Source organism: Parasteatoda tepidariorum, chromosome 3, assembly GCF_982258835.1.
Source record: "Parasteatoda tepidariorum strain Cologne lab strain chromosome 3, Ptep-v5.0, whole genome shotgun sequence".
Lineage (NCBI taxonomy): Eukaryota > Metazoa > Arthropoda > Arachnida > Araneae > Theridiidae > Parasteatoda > Parasteatoda tepidariorum.
In genome coordinates this window covers 66,953,868-66,972,503 of record NC_141757.1, presented here as the reverse complement: position 1 = coordinate 66,972,503, position 18,636 = coordinate 66,953,868, and the positions used below count along the sequence as shown (strand labels likewise).

The 18,636-nt window shown below is 28.9% G+C and overlaps 1 protein-coding gene across 1 annotated transcript in view; it reads right to left on the bottom strand.

The window, feature by feature from the left end:
- Window positions 1-6,274: 6,274 nt before the first annotated feature.
- LOC107449199 (voltage-dependent calcium channel type A subunit alpha-1) overlaps window positions 6,275-18,636 on the bottom strand; it is a 345,775-nt gene continuing 333,413 nt past the window's right edge. Inside the window, exons 43-47 of the mRNA XM_087159475.1 lie at window positions 16,973-17,011; window positions 13,135-13,277; window positions 11,764-11,884; window positions 10,105-10,339; window positions 6,275-7,778 (exon numbers count right to left, since the gene is read on the bottom strand). Coding sequence (XP_087015601.1) covers window positions 6,961-7,778; window positions 10,105-10,339; window positions 11,764-11,884; window positions 13,135-13,277; window positions 16,973-17,011 — 1,356 coding nt within the window. The 3' untranslated portion in view covers window positions 6,275-6,960. The remainder of the gene's footprint in view (window positions 7,779-10,104; window positions 10,340-11,763; window positions 11,885-13,134; window positions 13,278-16,972; window positions 17,012-18,636) is intronic.

The following is an 18,636-nucleotide window of genomic DNA, read 5'->3' as shown; positions in this document are numbered from 1 at the left end:
GAAAAATTTTAGGTGCATTTAACAAATTTCAAGTTGCCTGCTATGTTCATATTTTCACTTTCAAGTTTAAAAGCATTATTTTTTTTAATCAAGTAACATATTGATTTGGGTGAGACAAGGTATTTGTGAACTACTTTCATAGTCTCTGAAATAAACTGCTGTTTGTAGAAAATGCAACACCATGAAAGAATCATCAGAATCAAATGAAATTTAATGCAGAAACGACTTGTACTGATACAAATAAATGATGAAATTTTCAAAACAAAAGAAACAAATTAAGCGTCCGAAATCAGTATTTGGTGCAGCCACCACGCGCTGCAATAAGTGCTGCTATACGACGTGGCATGGAGTCAAACAGATGTTGAATATCTGCTTGAGGAAGAGAATTCCATATCGCTTGTATGCGCAACCAAAGTTCGTCTTTGGAAACTGCAGGACGCGGATCACGAGTGAGACGCCGACCAACCATATCCCACACGTGCTCAATCGGCGACATATCCGGCGAATAAGCAGGCCAAGGAAGAAGTTGCATGCGTTGTGCTGAACAGAAGTCTCTAACAGTCCGCGCAACATGTGGGCGTGCATTATCCTGCTGAAAGATAGCTCCAGGGATGCCTTGAAGGAAAGGAACGACTTCGGGCTGTAGCACTTCACGGACGTATCTGTTGCTATTGAGATTACCCTCAATTCGTATCAAATTGGATCGTCCATGATACGAAATCGCACCCCAGACCATAACTCCGGGTGTTCGACCACTATGTCGTTCAATAATACACTCAGGAAGGCAGCGTTGACCGGCATAACGTCTAACACGAACACGGCCATCATGGGTCCACAAATTGAAGCGTGATTCATCTGAAAAGACAACTTGGTGCCAATCAGCTCGCCAGTCTCTGTACGCAGCCGTCGATGATCCGCCGTGAGGGGAATCCTGTATAATGGCACCCTTGCACGCAATCCACGGCGCAGCAGACGACGACGAATTGACGAAGCCGACAATTGTACACCTGTAGCAGTAGACCAATGTGCTGCCAGCTGCCTGGAGGAAGCTGTGCGATCATTCACCGCCATGCGGAGCAGGTGTCGATCATCGCGCTCTGACGTCACCTTCTGTCGTCCAGTGCCTGTTTTTCGAGTTGTTCGGTGCTCGTCGGTCCACTGCTTCCAAACTCGCATCACTGTGGAACTGTTCCGCTGCATACGAGCTGCTATTGCGCGATAGGAAAATCCTCCTTCTCGAAGGCCGATTATCCTCCCTCGTTCAAACTCCGTAAGTTGCTTGAATTTCTTATTCTTCCGTCGTGGAGGCATACTCAGGTCTCACTAAACGTTTGCCACTAACAAATAATCATAGACTATTTTCAACGTCCCGCTACAGCACTTTATTTATACGCTTTCAGCATCAATTCAGAGGGCGCTGCGCGCGCCACGCACGCGCGATGGCTCTGAAACTTTATTAATTTGCATAATATCCTATAATTGACATTTGCTGCGAATTTCATTTGATTCTGATGATTCCTTCATGGTGTTGCATTTTCTACAAACAGCAGTTTAAATAAGTATAATATGTTTACAGTTATATTCAAGTTCTTACTTCTTATTTTCGTGCTCTTATGTCTTATTAACACTCAGAGAGAAAATATTCTATCTTATAACATGGAATTATTAATTTAAAAATCTATCCTTAGTTATATTGCAATTAAAAGTTGAGAGTTGAAGTTTCTTTATAAAAATTGTATTCTACAAATATCAGAAATAAGCAACTGTATACATACAGTTTACAAAAAAAAAAAAAAAAAAAAAAACCAGACTTATGATATTTGTTTCACTTTTTCTGAATTGAGCTGCAACTAAAGTAAATAATGATTTCAATTGCTCTTTTTTCACCACAGCTACCTTAAACTAAGTGAAACTTGCCATATGTAAATTATTCCTAGTTCTAGGACCAAATCTTCCTTGTATAAAATGTTAAGTATATATAAAAATATTAAACACCATTTATCAGAGGTGATTACATTTCACAATACCTTATCAGAAAGAGATTCTGTGCCACAATGTTTTGTCCACTTTAAATTCCATATAAGATTTTGTTCAAATTTCTTTTGATCCATTTTTTTTAAAAATTAAATTTTTTCTTGTTATTATTAAATATTATTATTAATATTATTATAATATTAATAATATTATAAATAATATTATTATTCTTGTTATTATTGTTAAAAATATTATTAAATACTTGTTGCAATTAATGCTTTACATGTAACAACAGCTGTTGTGACATCATCCAGTTTCATGGATAATCAGGAGTTTAGTTAGATAGACAACATTGACATTGAGAAAGATAGTTACTGTAGTCAATTGCCTTAGCTGAATCTTCTTAATTTTAATCAGAAGAAAGAATATCAAAACAGCTAATTGTTTTTGATCTTTTTATGAGCAGACTGTACAACAGAAGTGGAAAATACAATAAATTTATAACACTATATATTAATCTTTCATACAAATAGAAATTTCAGCTTTAGGAATACTTTTCTTCACTTTGTACATATATATTAGAAATCTATTTTTTTTTTCAAGATTTCTGAAAATACATTAAAATTGATCAAAGGGGATGGACATTTATTTTGATGTTGTTTAATGCTTCACTAAACAACATCAAAACTAGCCTTATAAAGGAGATCTATACAGATAAAGAGAAGTTAAAAGTGTTAAATGCATTTTCGGCTAGAGCCATGGAGCAAAAGTAAATACACTGTAATTTGAGTTAAAAAGAAGTTGCAAAGAGGAAACCACCACAAATACAAAATTGATGTGCATATTTACTAAATAATATATATATATATCTTAAAAATTTTCATTTTCTAATTTTAACCTAATAAAAGAATGGATTTTAAAAATTCAAATTTGATTATACAAGAATTTATCTTCAAATTGTAAAATTGTCATATGAGCTAAATAAAGAAAAGCTAAATTGTAAAATATATTTTTAAGCTCTGTTGAATAAATTCTTAACTATACAACCTCATATTTTTTTCCAGATTTAAATTTATATACATGCTTAAGTTATGAAACAGAAATATGGTTACTTTGTGCTAAAACACGAAAAATAGCTTTATTTTTGAAATGAAAAATAAATTTTTCTTTTTTAAGATAAAAGTAATAAGAATGTAAACTTCTTACTATATTTCAAATACTTCTCTCATTAGTAACTATTCACAAATTCGAATACTAATTTATGTTTTACCAATATACAAATATTTTCACAGCACATGTAAGCACAAGGAAAAGTAATGTAATTGCATTTGCAAATTATATTAAGCTCGCTGCAGTCTCAGCACAAAGAAAACTGCTTATATAAAGTATTAATTTGAAAACAAAACTACATACTTTATGAGAATCACAAATGCACATTTAAGTTTTAATTTGTAGATACATCTATTATACTTAAGATATACATTTTAAAACAAATAAGGTAAGATTTGCATCAGAAAATTTTCAAGTCTAATGCAGAAAATACAAACTCCCTCAGGGTGACTAATATAAACTATAAATCGATTTAAAAAGAAATTTTGAAATTTCATAATCAAATAACAATTCATGATAAATTTAGTTTTTTGATTAATAAAGTAATTTTTTTTTATAAAAATGCAATTTTTTTGGAGATAATTATATTATTTTTAAAAACTAATGCATGTTGATTAGCTGACTTTTTTCATGCAATATATATATATATATTAACTTTGTTCATAACTCTTCATTTTTTTGAAGAATAAAAAAAATTTCTAAAAAGAGATATTTAAATGTTTTTATTCTGACACTATTTCATTGCAGAATATAAATAGTATTAAAATGCTCTATGAAATACCTCCTAACACTAACCTAGAATATTTCTTGGCACTGTAAAATCACTCACCTATTACCTAATTTCAAAATGTTGCATGTTTTGTAAACAATAAAATATACAAAGGCTTGTGCTAGGTCACTTTTGGTTCAAAAAGATACTATAAAAATATCTATTACCTTTGGACCCTTCTAATTAGAGCTCGAATAAAAATTATACTAAGGAAATCTGGCACTAATTATGATAAAAATAATTCTGAATTTTAATTTTTAGAAAATTTATTAACTGCTTTAATATACTTTTGATTAAATACATATTTTTATAATTGATTTTTATTTTTTTATGGGTTTTCGTATTCACTATTTCTAGGATTTATTAATAAAAAATAAATAAATTAAAACTTTAAATTACATTAACTCTTTGTAATTTGAGTCAAAGATTTAAAATTAACAAAAGTTTTCACTCTTTTAAAGAAAAGAAACAAAGCATGTTTGATTTTATTGGTTTATTTAATAATTTTTTTTATCTGTTTGTACACAACAGCATTTTATACTTTTAAATAAATTTTCTTTCACTGTCTGGTTTGCGAACTTTAACTCCCCCCTAACGTTATATTAATATGTTTTAGTCTGTTCTATATTTTGAAATTCCAAAAAATTTGTTGATGACAAAATGAATTTATTATTATTCATAGTTCAAGTATCAACTTATAAAAATGCTTTGGGGAAAACAAGTATTGCAGTTAACCATAAAATGACTCCATAGAAAAACCCTTTGCCACAAATTTTTTTTTGTTTTATTCCTATTCTCATAACTTGACTTCTTTATCACCTTACTTTTTCTTAAATCAAAACATTTGGAGAAATTTTATCTTTTTATCTAATACTAGATTTTAAATTCATAAAATAAAAAGTATTTGAATGAAAAGGAAATTTTAACATTGATGTTCAAAGGGCTTAATTATAGATTGAATTTACCAATATTGGAATTATATTCAAATTAAAAAGAGTCCACTGAGTCCAAGAATATACATAACTTGTAACCATGAAATTGTTTTCAATGTGGAGAATGATGAAAAGGGATGTAAAATAATACTCATTTTTATGTTTATTAACATAATTATAAGTGCCAAGTGCAATGAACAATGTGAATGATACGTCACACGTTGACACTCGTGGCAGTATTATAAGCTAATTTTAAAAAAATGAAAGATTTGTTCTTTTAGAAACAATAAATTATTATGTATTTCTCTCTCTCTCTCTTTTTTTTTAAATGTTAAATTTTCACAAATTGCTGACTTTTTTTATGTTAATTCCTATTTCATTTTGAAATTATTAATTAGTAACTCATAAGAAAATTTCAGTAATTAGGCACTTTTGTGATATCAGGTAACATATATTTTTTAATAATAAAATAACGAAAAATTGGATTAAGAATTTTTAAAAACTACTTTAAAATTTATGAAACTGATATATTTGAAAATCATACTTTAAAGTATGAATTTCAATTTTTTTCAATTTTTATTTTGATAACATTTTTAAAGTTAATTTAAAACTTTTAATTATGAATTTTGCCTAAATGTTCTATGTAATCGACAAATTCATTTCGTTCTTGAATGAAACTCATCTCAACATTCCAAAGAAGATTATGAGAAATAAAATATCATTTCAATGAAAATAATACATTTCTTCATCAATTGTAATGTTGGACGCCCAGCATTAAAAGTGTAAGTTTTGGTTATATTTAAAACTACTATATTTTAATTTTACTTAAATGTCGAAATTAAAATTTAAAACTAGATTTAAAATCTAATATGTTTAATTTCCTGATTGAACAAAAATATAAATAAGTTTCAGCAAAAATTTTTTACAGTAGAAATCTGTATTAATATTTCTAAAATTTTATTGTTTTAATAATTTTTATTTTTGTTCTGCCCAGAATAAGGTAAAGTGTTTTAATTTTAATTTTAAAGATAATGTTATTTTTAACCATTTTTACTCATTTTATAAAATCTTATCAAGACCATATGTGCATGTCTTAAATATACTTTAAAAATTAGATTTTAATTTTTAATTTTTTTTATGCAAAAGTGAATATTATGTGAATGAATTAAATACTATATTGATAAATTATGTATATCTTACAAACCTATTAAACATTAGATTTTTTTTAAAATTTTAAAGATAATTTCTTGATACAAAACCAAATATTACGCAGAGGTATCTTATGATGAACAATTATTACCACAAAATGAAATTTATGATATTAATTATAATTTTGATTAATAATGAGTAAATGTGCTAACCTATTTCACACATTTAAGGCAAAGAGAAAGTTTAAATGATTTAATGAGTTGCGTACGTTTCAGAAAAAGCACTATTTATAAGAAAAATAGACCTAACACCAAGATTACGTTTGAATAAAAAAAAAAAATTTTTTTTTTTTGAGCAAAGACATTTAATTTACTCTTTAATATTAATTCATATGTCTTTTACGATACCATATCCTTGAAGTATCACAATTTGGCTGCAAATGATATGAAAACATGTACAAGAATTCACCAGTCTAACATTCAACATCTAATATCACAGTTAATACAGTAAATATATGAACTAGGCTACGGCTATCAAATGTCAAGATTCAAACATTTCACAAAACCCCTTATTATCTAGCCATAGAACGAAAGGTTTCCTCTTTGACTTCTGTATATATGCTAAGGGAACATTAAAGAGGGTACAATGATCTATCACAGCATAACCTGAAAGATTTAAGTTAGGAGATCAATTTGATGAGAAATCTCCCCCATATTCAGCGTCTTATAAAAAGTAAAACAATCAACAAAGTAAAAATATAAATAAAAAATATTCACCATCAACATTCTTCCTCATTAGTGCAGAGAATATAAAGAACACAAAATGAGTAGCCACAGCAACAATATGAACCGGTCTCCATAAATATATACTTGCACACATATGTGATATACATATATATGAATGTATGCATTTATCTTCGTCTTTGAAGGCTAGTGGTGTGAGCAGCAAAGGGAGGATTTTGATATATTCTCCCACTTTTAATGGCACTGCTTAAGAAAAGGCTCAGGAGAGCGACATGGGTTACTGCTAGCACCAGTCGTCTTCATCAAGATCATGTCGCCGTGGTCCTTTACTTTTTGTCCTTACAACCATTGTAACAGGCTCTCGTTCCCTTTGCAATCGCTCTCTTTGTCCAGGTTTATAGCCATTAGGCAGGGGTGAAGGCAAATGGCGAGAGCCCCTGCCTATTGCAGCAGCTGCCTCAAAACTAAGAGGCTCTATGCGCTGTCCAAGGGCAGTTGGCGCGAAGCTGCTATCTGTTTTAATGATAGCTGGCAACCCATGCACCGGTTCTTCTCTAATGTGCACATCTTTTACATCCACTGATAAAGAAGCTGATGCATGAGTTGGCCCTGCTGTCCTATCCCTCCATGGAGGGTGCTGCTGCTGGCTATTCATTAAGGAAGCATGGGTTGGAGAGGCACTAAGTTTTGGGAAGTTGATACTCCCTGGTGATCGATTTGGTTGAGGTACTGTAGGAGAATGGGAAACATCTGGGAAGTTAATTGGATCAGAAAGTATATCTAATTTCAGCGTAGAGGGTTTTGTTGGAGTAGGTGGCAGACGTCGACCACCACCTGGCCTTCGATGGACTACAGGTAGGCTATGCACAGAAGAAGGACTAGGACTACGAGATCTATAGTGGAGGTGTGATGTACCATAATATTCACTTTGAGTAGGGGTAGATGGACTGGGACTTGGAGTTCTAGAACGTCTATCGAGCCTAACGCTTGGATATACGGGGCTATGGCTCCTACTCCTAGAATGCATACTTGGTCCATGCCGCCACATTGGTTTAGGAACTGGAGATCGTGCTCTTGAAGGCGAATAATCACGTTTCTTGCCTGCAAAATTAAAAAGAATATTCTGATTTTCTTTTTTATCATTTTGATATTGAACCAACTGACATAATTACTATTTTTTTGCAGATTCAAAAATTTGAACGTTTATTTACGAATTATGGACTGGGATTCGTGTTTGAAGGATATAAGAATCATGCATCGCATTCTAATTCGAGTTATTGATGACATTTTGCATTACAATTATTACCAAATTACGAATCGGTTTTTGCATGAAATTACTAGCGAATTAAGTTTTTGTGTTTTGCATTAAATCAAAGTGGTTTATGTATAACGCATCGCGATTTACGACTTATTACTTCGCGCATTTTTTAAACTGTATCATTTGCTATCATTGTCCTGATTTACAAAACATACGTTGCATTTCAATTTGGAAGTCATACATTATTATTTGTGATACGTAATTCAAGCGATCTTCGAGGCTTGCTTTACGTTTCATGTAATTTTGATTTATAACATATTGTGATTTGTATATACGCGATTTAAAAATTTACGCATAGTAAATCGTAATCACAAAATTTAAAAAATCACCCTTTGCGATTTATGATATAATTTAAAGAAAATAAAATTTGTTAAGTCTTAGTTTGTTATCTGTAAAATAATGTACTACAAAAGATTTCATTATGTTCAAGATACATTACAGATATTCTGAGGTAATAAAAAGACACCATGTTTTTTGAAAATTGAAATAGATATGCTAAATTATTATTTTTCAATTAATTCTAATATGCTTCATTAAATTGTTCATGAAAAGTTTTACTGAAGTGAAATAGAAATTGGCATGTGTACCTATGTAAATAGGAAATTTTTTGATAGTCTTCAAACTGATTAAAGCCACAATGTAACTATCAAACCATTTGCATTGGTCGCTGTGGACTACTCACATTAGAAAATGCTGCAACTATTAAAGTATGTGAAATTGATAAACTTAATATATGTTTCAATGTAATAAAATCTGGTTGAGATGTATTTTAACAGACTAAATATTAAAAATTTTATTTTTGGTTGAAAATTGATATTAAAATTTGGTCCTTGAAAAATTTGATTTTAGATCCTTAAAAGTCAATGAAAAGTCGTTGAGTTTTTTTTTTTGTTTAAAAATTGAGTGTGAACCCCGTCTAATTTATTTCACGTAGGTTTGTCCAGTATTATGCTAAAGTTAGTTTTTTCGACACGTTTTGAATTAAGCAGCTTTTAAAGCAAAATTGTTGTAGATCCCTTTTAAACTTAAGAAAATATAGCTTTAATATGTAATTCACCTCTACTATTGCAACTATGTTTGAACTTATTAGTAATATTTTGTGAAGTTTGTAACCATCTTCTTTTGAGGAACCCTTAATTAACGTCGGAATAATTTATGTAATGAAATAAAGATTATGCAATGCCTTTTGTCCGCAAGTTTTCTGTCGGCGAAATTTATAAATCCTTAACACTTGAACTATTCGCGTGATTCATGGGGTTTTAATTTGTTTTAAAATACAGGCGTTCTAATGTTATCTTTTGACTGCATATTGACAGATGCATCTACCAGTCCGAAAAAATTTAAGGCATTTATCTCAGTTTCTTTACCAAGTGTGCTCTATGAAATTTAAATATTTGATAAAATGTATAATTAAATAAAAATAAGATATTGCTATGAGAAATCTCAAGTTTTCAAATATTTTATTTAAGGCTATTCTATTATTATGTATTCTATTATCATGTATTCAATTATTATATACTTATCAGAAATAAGCGATGATATTAAATACTGGTCATATTTTTGGGAATATGTTGTAGGACACATTTGTTTCAATACTATACTCACTCTAATCGTTTTTCAAATTGAACTCGCTTAATTTCTTTCAAGCCTAATGCTTATTTTTAGTTTTTTTTAAGCAGTTCAAAGGGAATTTTTTTTTAATGCTTTTATTCCTAATGTGTGTAAAGTTTTTTAATCTTTTCTGTAAAATGAACTGAGCTGGTTCTTGAAACTAAACTCGTCTCATGAATATTCATTATAAGTATTCATGCGAATTATTATGCATATAGTTTAAAATGGCTGTAATTAGTACAATTGAAGAGAGTTGTGGAAGGGCATTGAATTCCGATTCATTTTATAGTGGGCCGCAATTATGTAACATTAATTTGTTCTGCCAAATCTTTTCTACCAGACTGTTTTGTAAACAGTTTGCTGATGTTCTTATACTCTCAGCTGGTTTTAACATTTTCATTTAAATGCCACTTTTTTTGTTATTCCACTCAGCTCTCCAATTTCTGAGTCAGTTGTTGTACCAAAATGCCATTTCAAAATATTTTTAGAGATACAAACCTCGCGATCTACCTCGTCTCTTATTTTCATGTTTTTCGTGAACAAATTCAGCCATTCCTGCAGCCGCTTCTGTAAAATTGATGTCGTGGTGGGGACGTCTAGGTGAAGGGGAGCGACGTATCAATGGGGGAGATCGACCATGAGGAGGGGATATCGATGATCTTCCAAATACAGGTGATGGTGATCTTGAACGAGGTGGTATGCCACCAGCAGGTTGAAGATGTCCATCTCTACCCTTAGATTAGAAATATATTTGATTATTTTTCTATTATATATTTATATAATATATTGCGTTCTAGGTGTAGTTCATGTGATTGTGTTATAAAACCAATATTTCTCCAATGAACCTAAGTACAAGTAGGATTCGCTATGATACTGTAATTACGTGATTGATTGATAAAATAAGTTTGGTACAAAATACAAGTATTATGTATTTTTCCAGATTATGTGATTTTTTAATAATAAAAAGTTGGGTAATAATGGTTTTTAGACTAACTTTAAGTCTAAGTAAGACAAACAGCTACTTTTACGATAACATAACATCGCAAATATCTATTAGGCTCGTTATTGGAGTTCATTGTCAGCAAGTCAAAGAAGAGAAATTGATATAAAGTAAATGTATTTCGTAAGTTTACTAGTTAGTTTTACCATTGCATGAAACTCCGAGGAAGGACAGAAGCGAATCATCCTTAACAGCGTCAATTTTTATTTGGAAACATTTATTACAATAATACAAAATATAAGATAACAAAATAAACAAGTTATTTATTAGATCACTATGTCCATATCAAGGACAATAATTGAGAAAAAAAACGAGCCATTAATATTGCATGGAAGTGCAATATTAATTGCTCGCAGAAACTTATTAGTTATTACTGGTGGCTAATGATGAAGCTTCTGTTATCGCGATCGAATTCTCTGTCAGATAAGCGTGGATGGAGGAGTAAAATGTTTAATAAATCTTAATCATTTTTTTAAATTTTCACAGGTCTAATGATTAATATTTACTCTACTTGGCCGTATCTTTCGAAACATATAAAATTCAAACAGCCTAATCATAATGGAAGAGAGATACTGAGGTTATTGAAACATTTCATTTAATAGTTTTTTGACGAGTTATTGTTATACGATTCTGTCATCACCTATTTTAAAAAGACTATTTAGTATAATACGTTAGCTCGTTTTAAGACTTTTCAAAAATATCTTTGTTTTCGCGTTTATAATCGGAAATAGTCAAAGATATTTTCAGCTCTATCGAAATGAGTTCACATCAGCCTAAATACAAGAAGAAAATTTAAAAAGTCAATCAGACGAATTTAATGTATTATATTACTATTCAAAATGTGCTATTGAATGATACTTTTTCATTGTTTAATGATATTTTAGCATCAAAAGTTTCTTATGGACAAAAATCATTTAGGAAACACCATTAAAAATTTATCCTAAAATCCAAAATGACGAGACTGAGTAAACGCATTTTTTCCCATGGATTCAGTTTTTTGATCCTAAAAATCTGGGCTATCTGGAAAATATGTTAGTAATAGAGTGGTTAAAAGTTGGGGTTCATTATATCTTTTGCTCTTTTCTTCGTAAATGCACAAACAAAAATTTGCTAGAATACATTTTATACAAAAATTAAAAGCAGAATGTCGGGTTTACTTGTATATACGTTGGAGTCATATCATTGTTTCCTCTTTTCTTTTTCCGACTGCTTCCTCGTCTTAGAAAACTGAAAGATCTATTCCATTTCTTATCTTCATTGTTATGATTCTTATCAATACTGAAAAATAAATAAAAATGAAAAATTTTGAATTACTTAAGTTTCTACCTATATTTTAAATCTAAAATCGTGCTATATATATTTATAAAAGTCACAAGCGAAGAAAGCGTTTTCACTAATAAGTTAGTAACTCGTTACTAGCAACTTGTTATAAATAGTTCAGTAACTCATAACACATTTCAATTTCGTCAAAAAGTTATATTTAAAAATAAAAAATTCTTTAAACATGTTTCTCCAAAAAATATTTTCATAAAGTGCAAGTTAAATTTTTTTGCTAAATTAATATTAAATACTAAATTAATATTTTCATTGTGCAGTTTATATATTTAAAGATATTATTATTATTATTATATATAATTTTTCTGTTTTGACCAGATAAAAAATGCATTCTATTAATTAAATAAAATTAGACATATTTTCTGAGTGCGAATAGTCTCCCTCCCGTTTTAAGACAGAAATTTTGCACATTAAAGTCATTTTCATGTTTTGTTAAAACTCGTTTAGATTATTTTACTAAGGAATTTGTTTTTTTTTTGGTCACCAACTTTTTATTGCCATTTCATAATTTCTTTTTTGAATTTTTCAACGAATGATTATGTTTGAAAATATTAAACCATTTTACATGAAAAAATATTTGCTTAGAGCGATTATTTTCAAAATTCGTAGAATTGGATTGAATATTAACTAAATAGGCATCTGCTATGTGTACTATACGTAAACGATATTATGTACTTTAAATATGCTTTACAAACGGTGTTATCTAAATCTGTTGAAGTAAGAAAAAACGGATAAAAGATTTGTGTTAGTGTAGATAAGATAACATTTTTAACTATTTTCAAAATTGGAAGGTAATGCGTATAAATTGTTAAAATTGCCCCAAAAGATAAGATATTTGTGTGATTAAAGATGGGTAAAATTAAAAAGGGACTAGAATCTAATGAATTAACGATTTATGTGATTTGAATCATGAATGAAATCACTGATTAGAATAAACAATGTGAATCGGATATTTTAATAAACTTGATCAGAGCATAAATAAATCATCACATGATTTTTTTCGAATTTATGAATTAAAAACTGATGAATCAATTTATTTAGATCTACAGATATGTGTCAAAGGATTCGAATAAATGAATATAATTCTATAGATTAGAATCTTTGATTCAAATCAGTACCAAGAGGATGGTACGATTTATTACTTAAATCTAGTTGAGATTTGCAATTTTTAGTAAATAAATAACAACTTTTACCTTAAATTTGAACGATGTATGGACCCTTGCCTAGAGAGTGGTAAATGAGAATCGGCATCTTCAAATTGATCTTCATCCAAATTTAAACTCCCTTGCCTCGAGGGTAAGACTGCACCCATCAATCTTTGTAATAAGGACGGTCGCTGAAAAGTATTTGTTTCACACAATATTAGAAAGAGCATTATAGAGCAGTAAAATATTTTATGTGCAAATGAAAACGTATTAGGAAATTTAATATTTAACATTAATATCATTCTAACGTTAAACTATGGTATAAAAGTTTTTGGTGAACAGTTCAATATTTAATTTAAAATGAAATAATTTTATTAAAAAATGCTATGAAATATTTTCTAAAAATTAACTTTAAATGCAATAAACTAATTTAATAACACTAAAAATATAATTTAAATAAATTACATGCCACAGCTACCATTTAATATACTTCACAAAATGATGGCAGCAGCAGTATGCTTTCCATGCTTTCTGACCAGTTAAGGAATGTAATTTTATTACAAAAAGAACTTAGAAAGATAACTTCTTATATAGTATTAAAATATTATCCTTTAAATTTATTTCACACAAAATATTTTTATTTAAAATACGTCACTGTTTTACAATAATAATAGAATATTAGAAATAGAAATTAAACAGATACCATACACATTTCTTGGAACATTTTTAAAATTACTTATGGAAATCTTTTCTACCACAATGTGTACTCTACGTTAAGAAACACTACGTTTTTCACTCGTATCCAGATAATTTGTAAATTTCAAGCATAAATATGATTAAAAAAATGGAAATGTTTTTCTTTATGTTTTCCTACATTTATATTTTTTCACATGAATAAATTTAGAACAATCAAAAATACTCCATAAAATGAAAGAATTTTAAATATTTGTTCTAAAATCTTAAGTTTACATGGAAATTCTTGAGGATATAAATATATATTTCCAAATCATTTTTCATATTATAAAATATAAATTTATTTAGTATACTATCAAATCAGAATTGTAAGTTTTCGTTAAACGCGTTGCAAATTAAAATTTATTACTTATACCTCTTGAAATATAATTGAGTATGACTAGTTTTTCTAATATAATTGTAACTTTTACTGTAGTTTAATATACTTACCTTCTTCCCCAGAAGAGCCAAAATTCTAGTAATCACACAATTAAATATTTTGGTAAGGAATAATTTCTGATTTCATAATTTAAAGTTTCACAAGAAGACCATGCGAATTACTTTGATGTCACATTACAGAAAGATGTCCTGAGAATGAATCTAATTTTTGAATTTCAATCAACCTAGCTTTCTTTCTTCAAAAAATAAGTTCCTCCGTAGTCTTTCACAAGCGTCATCATATAATGTCCTTCGTAGAAAAGTGTCTCATATTAAGGAATGACATGACATGTCATGTCAGTTTTAACAACAGGGACATCTTGTGTAACAGCTGTATGATAAAAATTGTAGCAGTTGTTGCTCAATTTTAGTATTAGTAGTCATTCAGAAAATACAATTGACAGCTTGGAAAAATGACCTTTGTTTGGAAATGTTGATTTTCATGAAAATTATTTGTTCAATATTTAATTATGATAATTCGATTACTTATCTTCGTTGATGTTGCCAAAATGTCAATGAATGTTTTGGAGCAGAATCTTGATACTTAGAAAACCGTGTCTTAGAATTCACCTTATTAATATAATTTGTATGAAATAAGACATTTTTATTATTTTTTTTTCAACATTAGAGGTCAATTTATCGTTTTATATTTCAAATTACTTTAGTTTCTTCTCACTCCGCTTTGGCAAAACTTTAAAATGGGTGATTTTTTTTTGAGCGATTGAAACATGTCTACCGCTATTTCAATATATTCCTGAGGTGAATGAAGTTTTTTTTTCTTTTAATCATGTAACATTAGGGGTCCTTTTCAGATAGAAAAAGAGAATCGACTTTTTTCATTTTTCATAATGAACTATATAAACGCAATATTTTTTTTTATTAGTCAAGAAATTAGTATTTTTCGATAATTTTTTCGTTTTATTTTATACATTGAAATGTTCTGTATTAAATTTAGCTATCAAATTAGTATTAGTAAAGTTGTTAGTATTTTTAAAAAATAAGGAAATTATGCTCATATAACTCGTTTTAAGTAAAATTGAAGGAAAGTAATCCTTTTTCTGTTTGATTAACCCATTTTATTTATATAGGTATTCTAACAGTGTGTATCAGGAAATAAATAAAAGAACATTTGACCATTAAATCTGTTGCTTTTTCAAAACATAAAATACAAATTAACAATAATTGTAATAAATACAACAAAATAAGGAACATTCAGGTAAAAGTAAACTCTTCTGAAATAAAGCATTGGATTAACATATATCTTTAAGGGAAAAATACCACTTTATAACTTATAATTGCTTAGAACGGAATAATACATTTTTCTTAACTGATCAGGTAACTTATTAAAATGCAAATACTGTATCTCAGCTGATTTATCGTACAGTGCACACACAAAAAAAGGACCATCCTGAATACCTTTTGATCTAATGATCGGATTTTCACGTTCTAGGTCTTCAATATTAATGGTTTAAGGCGGTGATCTCAAATATGATAATTAATTAATGCTGCAGGCGATATTTTAGGTTATGAAATCAAACACAAAAACCTACTTTCTCTGAATAAACATACCTTTTTCCCACCGGATAGGGGTAGCCGCAGTATGGGAAACATGATCCCCATAGTTTGGTCAGTAGAGCGATCCAAAGTTCTGACCCCTTAATGCTAATAATTTTACGTTTTACATATTCCGCCATATCTCTGGAACTTTTTAAGTGAATTGAAATATTTTTGCACACAAATATGAAATTCTATTTTCTAAAGATAATTTCATGCAAAAAATTTAGTATTTATTTATTACTTTTTATTATTTTATTTAATAATTAGTCGAAACAATTTTGAATTGTTAGAAACACAATTTTTTTTACATCAATTAAAGGTATGTAATTTTAGATGGAAAAATACAAAATTTGAGCGGAATCCATCAAATAAGTTCCTGAGAAATCGAATTTCAAAAGAGCCGTGTATTTAAAATTCGATTTCACAGGAACTACTCAACCGATTTTACTCAACTTAGAATTTTGCTATAAAAAATTTACATACTTTAAAATGATGTAAAAAATTGTATACATTACAATAAATTTTTTTTCGACTATTATTAGTTAAACACTAAATAGTTAGTAAAAAATTTTTTTTTTGCATGAATTTATCTTAGGGCAAGCGAATTTTATAATTATAAGCAAAAATATTTCCCTTCGCTTTAAAAATTCTTAAGCTATAGTGATACGTAAAAAGTAAAATTAACATTAAGGGATCCGAACTTTGGATCGCTCCCTTGATCAAACTATGGGGACCATATTTTCCAGACTGCAGCTACCCCCTATATATTAGGGGTCAGAAATCCAAATCCGTCGAAAAAAGGTATGTTTATTCATAGAAAGTAGAGTTTTGTATCTGATTTCGTAACTTAATCTAGCATCTGCACTAATTAATTAGCATATTTGAAGTCACCTCTTTGAACCATTAAGATTGAGACCGAGACATTGAAGATTCGATCATTAGATCAAAAGTTATTCAGGGTGATCCGTTTTTTTTGGTGCACTGTTCACCATATACTTAATGGTTTTTGTTTTGTATTTCTCTATTTATTTGATCAAATTTACTAATTTCGCACTAAAAACCATACTATGCATGCCAACATCAAGTGAAGTAACTAATCTAGCGATAGAATTAAGGTTCTATAGAAATTAGAAAGGAAGGAAATGTGTGTCTATACTACCGGTGAATCTGAAGGATCAGGAGATTGGGAAGGATTCTCCTGCAATCAAAGATAACATTACACCTCAATTAATACACTAAAATAGATAACTACTGCGGAACTTTTCATACAAATGTCGCCAAACTTTCTTTTCAATTTAAGGCTGTTCCTCGAAGCCTTTGTCGTCTAATTAATTAATGCTTTTCTACTAACAATATACTATTTTATTACTGTTGTGATAGTTTATTATGGCTATTATTTCATGCATCTTTAGTAAGCGCCCTCTGTGCTAATTATGACAATGGCATAAAATGTCATTACCAAGAAAAGCTACAGTTTCTAGGTTTTGTAGTGATTTAGAACAAAAATCAGAATTTTTTTTTGCATGACTTGGTTTGTAGTCAGGACATTTTAAATTCATACATACTAGACTATTTTTAAGAAGAGAAAACGAACAGCTTGAAAAAAAAAATACCGTAATCCACAGATATGAAAATGTAATTTTATGCTGCATAATTTTTTGAAATTTTTTTTAAAAAAAGACAGCTAAGTCTTAAAACGACTAAGATGTATAGTGTATCAATACTAATACTATAAAAAAATTCGTAAATGACTGAATTTAATAACTACTATCACTAATCACTAAAAGGAGTCACTATGACCTGAAAATAGAGTGCAATACGTCGTTACTTCATATTTTTTAATAAGGAAAATCATAGATATCAGAACAGTTATGAACTTTGAAGTTTTGAACGAATGAAAAATGTAAGTGATCTAATTTTTTATTATTGCACTGCATTGTTTGGAATTATAACAACAAATTTGTCCATTTTAAAGTCGAGACTTCGTAACAGGATAGAATTCAAAATTTTGTATCGACTCTCAAATTGTGTGTTTTTTAAAACTTTTATTGGCGAAAGAACTTCGAAGAACACCCTTAAACGCTTATTAGAAATTAAAACTTTTGGCGATGAAACATTTAAGAGTGTATGAGAAGCACCGTATGACTAATAAAATTATTTACAAATGTCTACAAAAATCATTTAAAAATGTCTACAAGGAAGTTACACACTGGAATATATATACACCAGAAAGGTAGGGATCTATAAGCATGAATAACCTAATACTCACACAATTAACGTGAACTACAAACAGACATAAAAAACAAAGCTTCTGCCCGACAACCATATCACAAAAGCTACAAAATACAGTATATTGATAAACAATTTATTTAAATAGCATGCACCGAAAATGATCTAAAATTTTAAATTCCTTTTTTTTTTTGTCCAAAACCTCAGAAGATATCCGTTTCTTTTAAGATTACACAGCTAAACATGTTGAAATATTTAAATAATCTCGAATAAAAAATTAATAATTCAGTGAAAACTAATTTTTTACTAAACGAAGCCTCAGTATACTTTACTCGTTGCTTTATTTTAAAAGTATTTAAATTTTTTTTGAAGTTGAGTTATTTCCAAAAACTTAGAAATGAATAGTTAAAAAAATAATTTTATAAAAAATTAAGATTTTTCTTTAAATTTAGAGTTGGTTTTTTAAATTAAGGACAATTAAACACTAAAAAAATTTATTAGCTTTTACGAAATATCACTTTAAAAAGAATCATAAAATTTCTTTCAGATTGAACCACTTTAATTTATTTAATTAACATAAATTATTGAAAGACT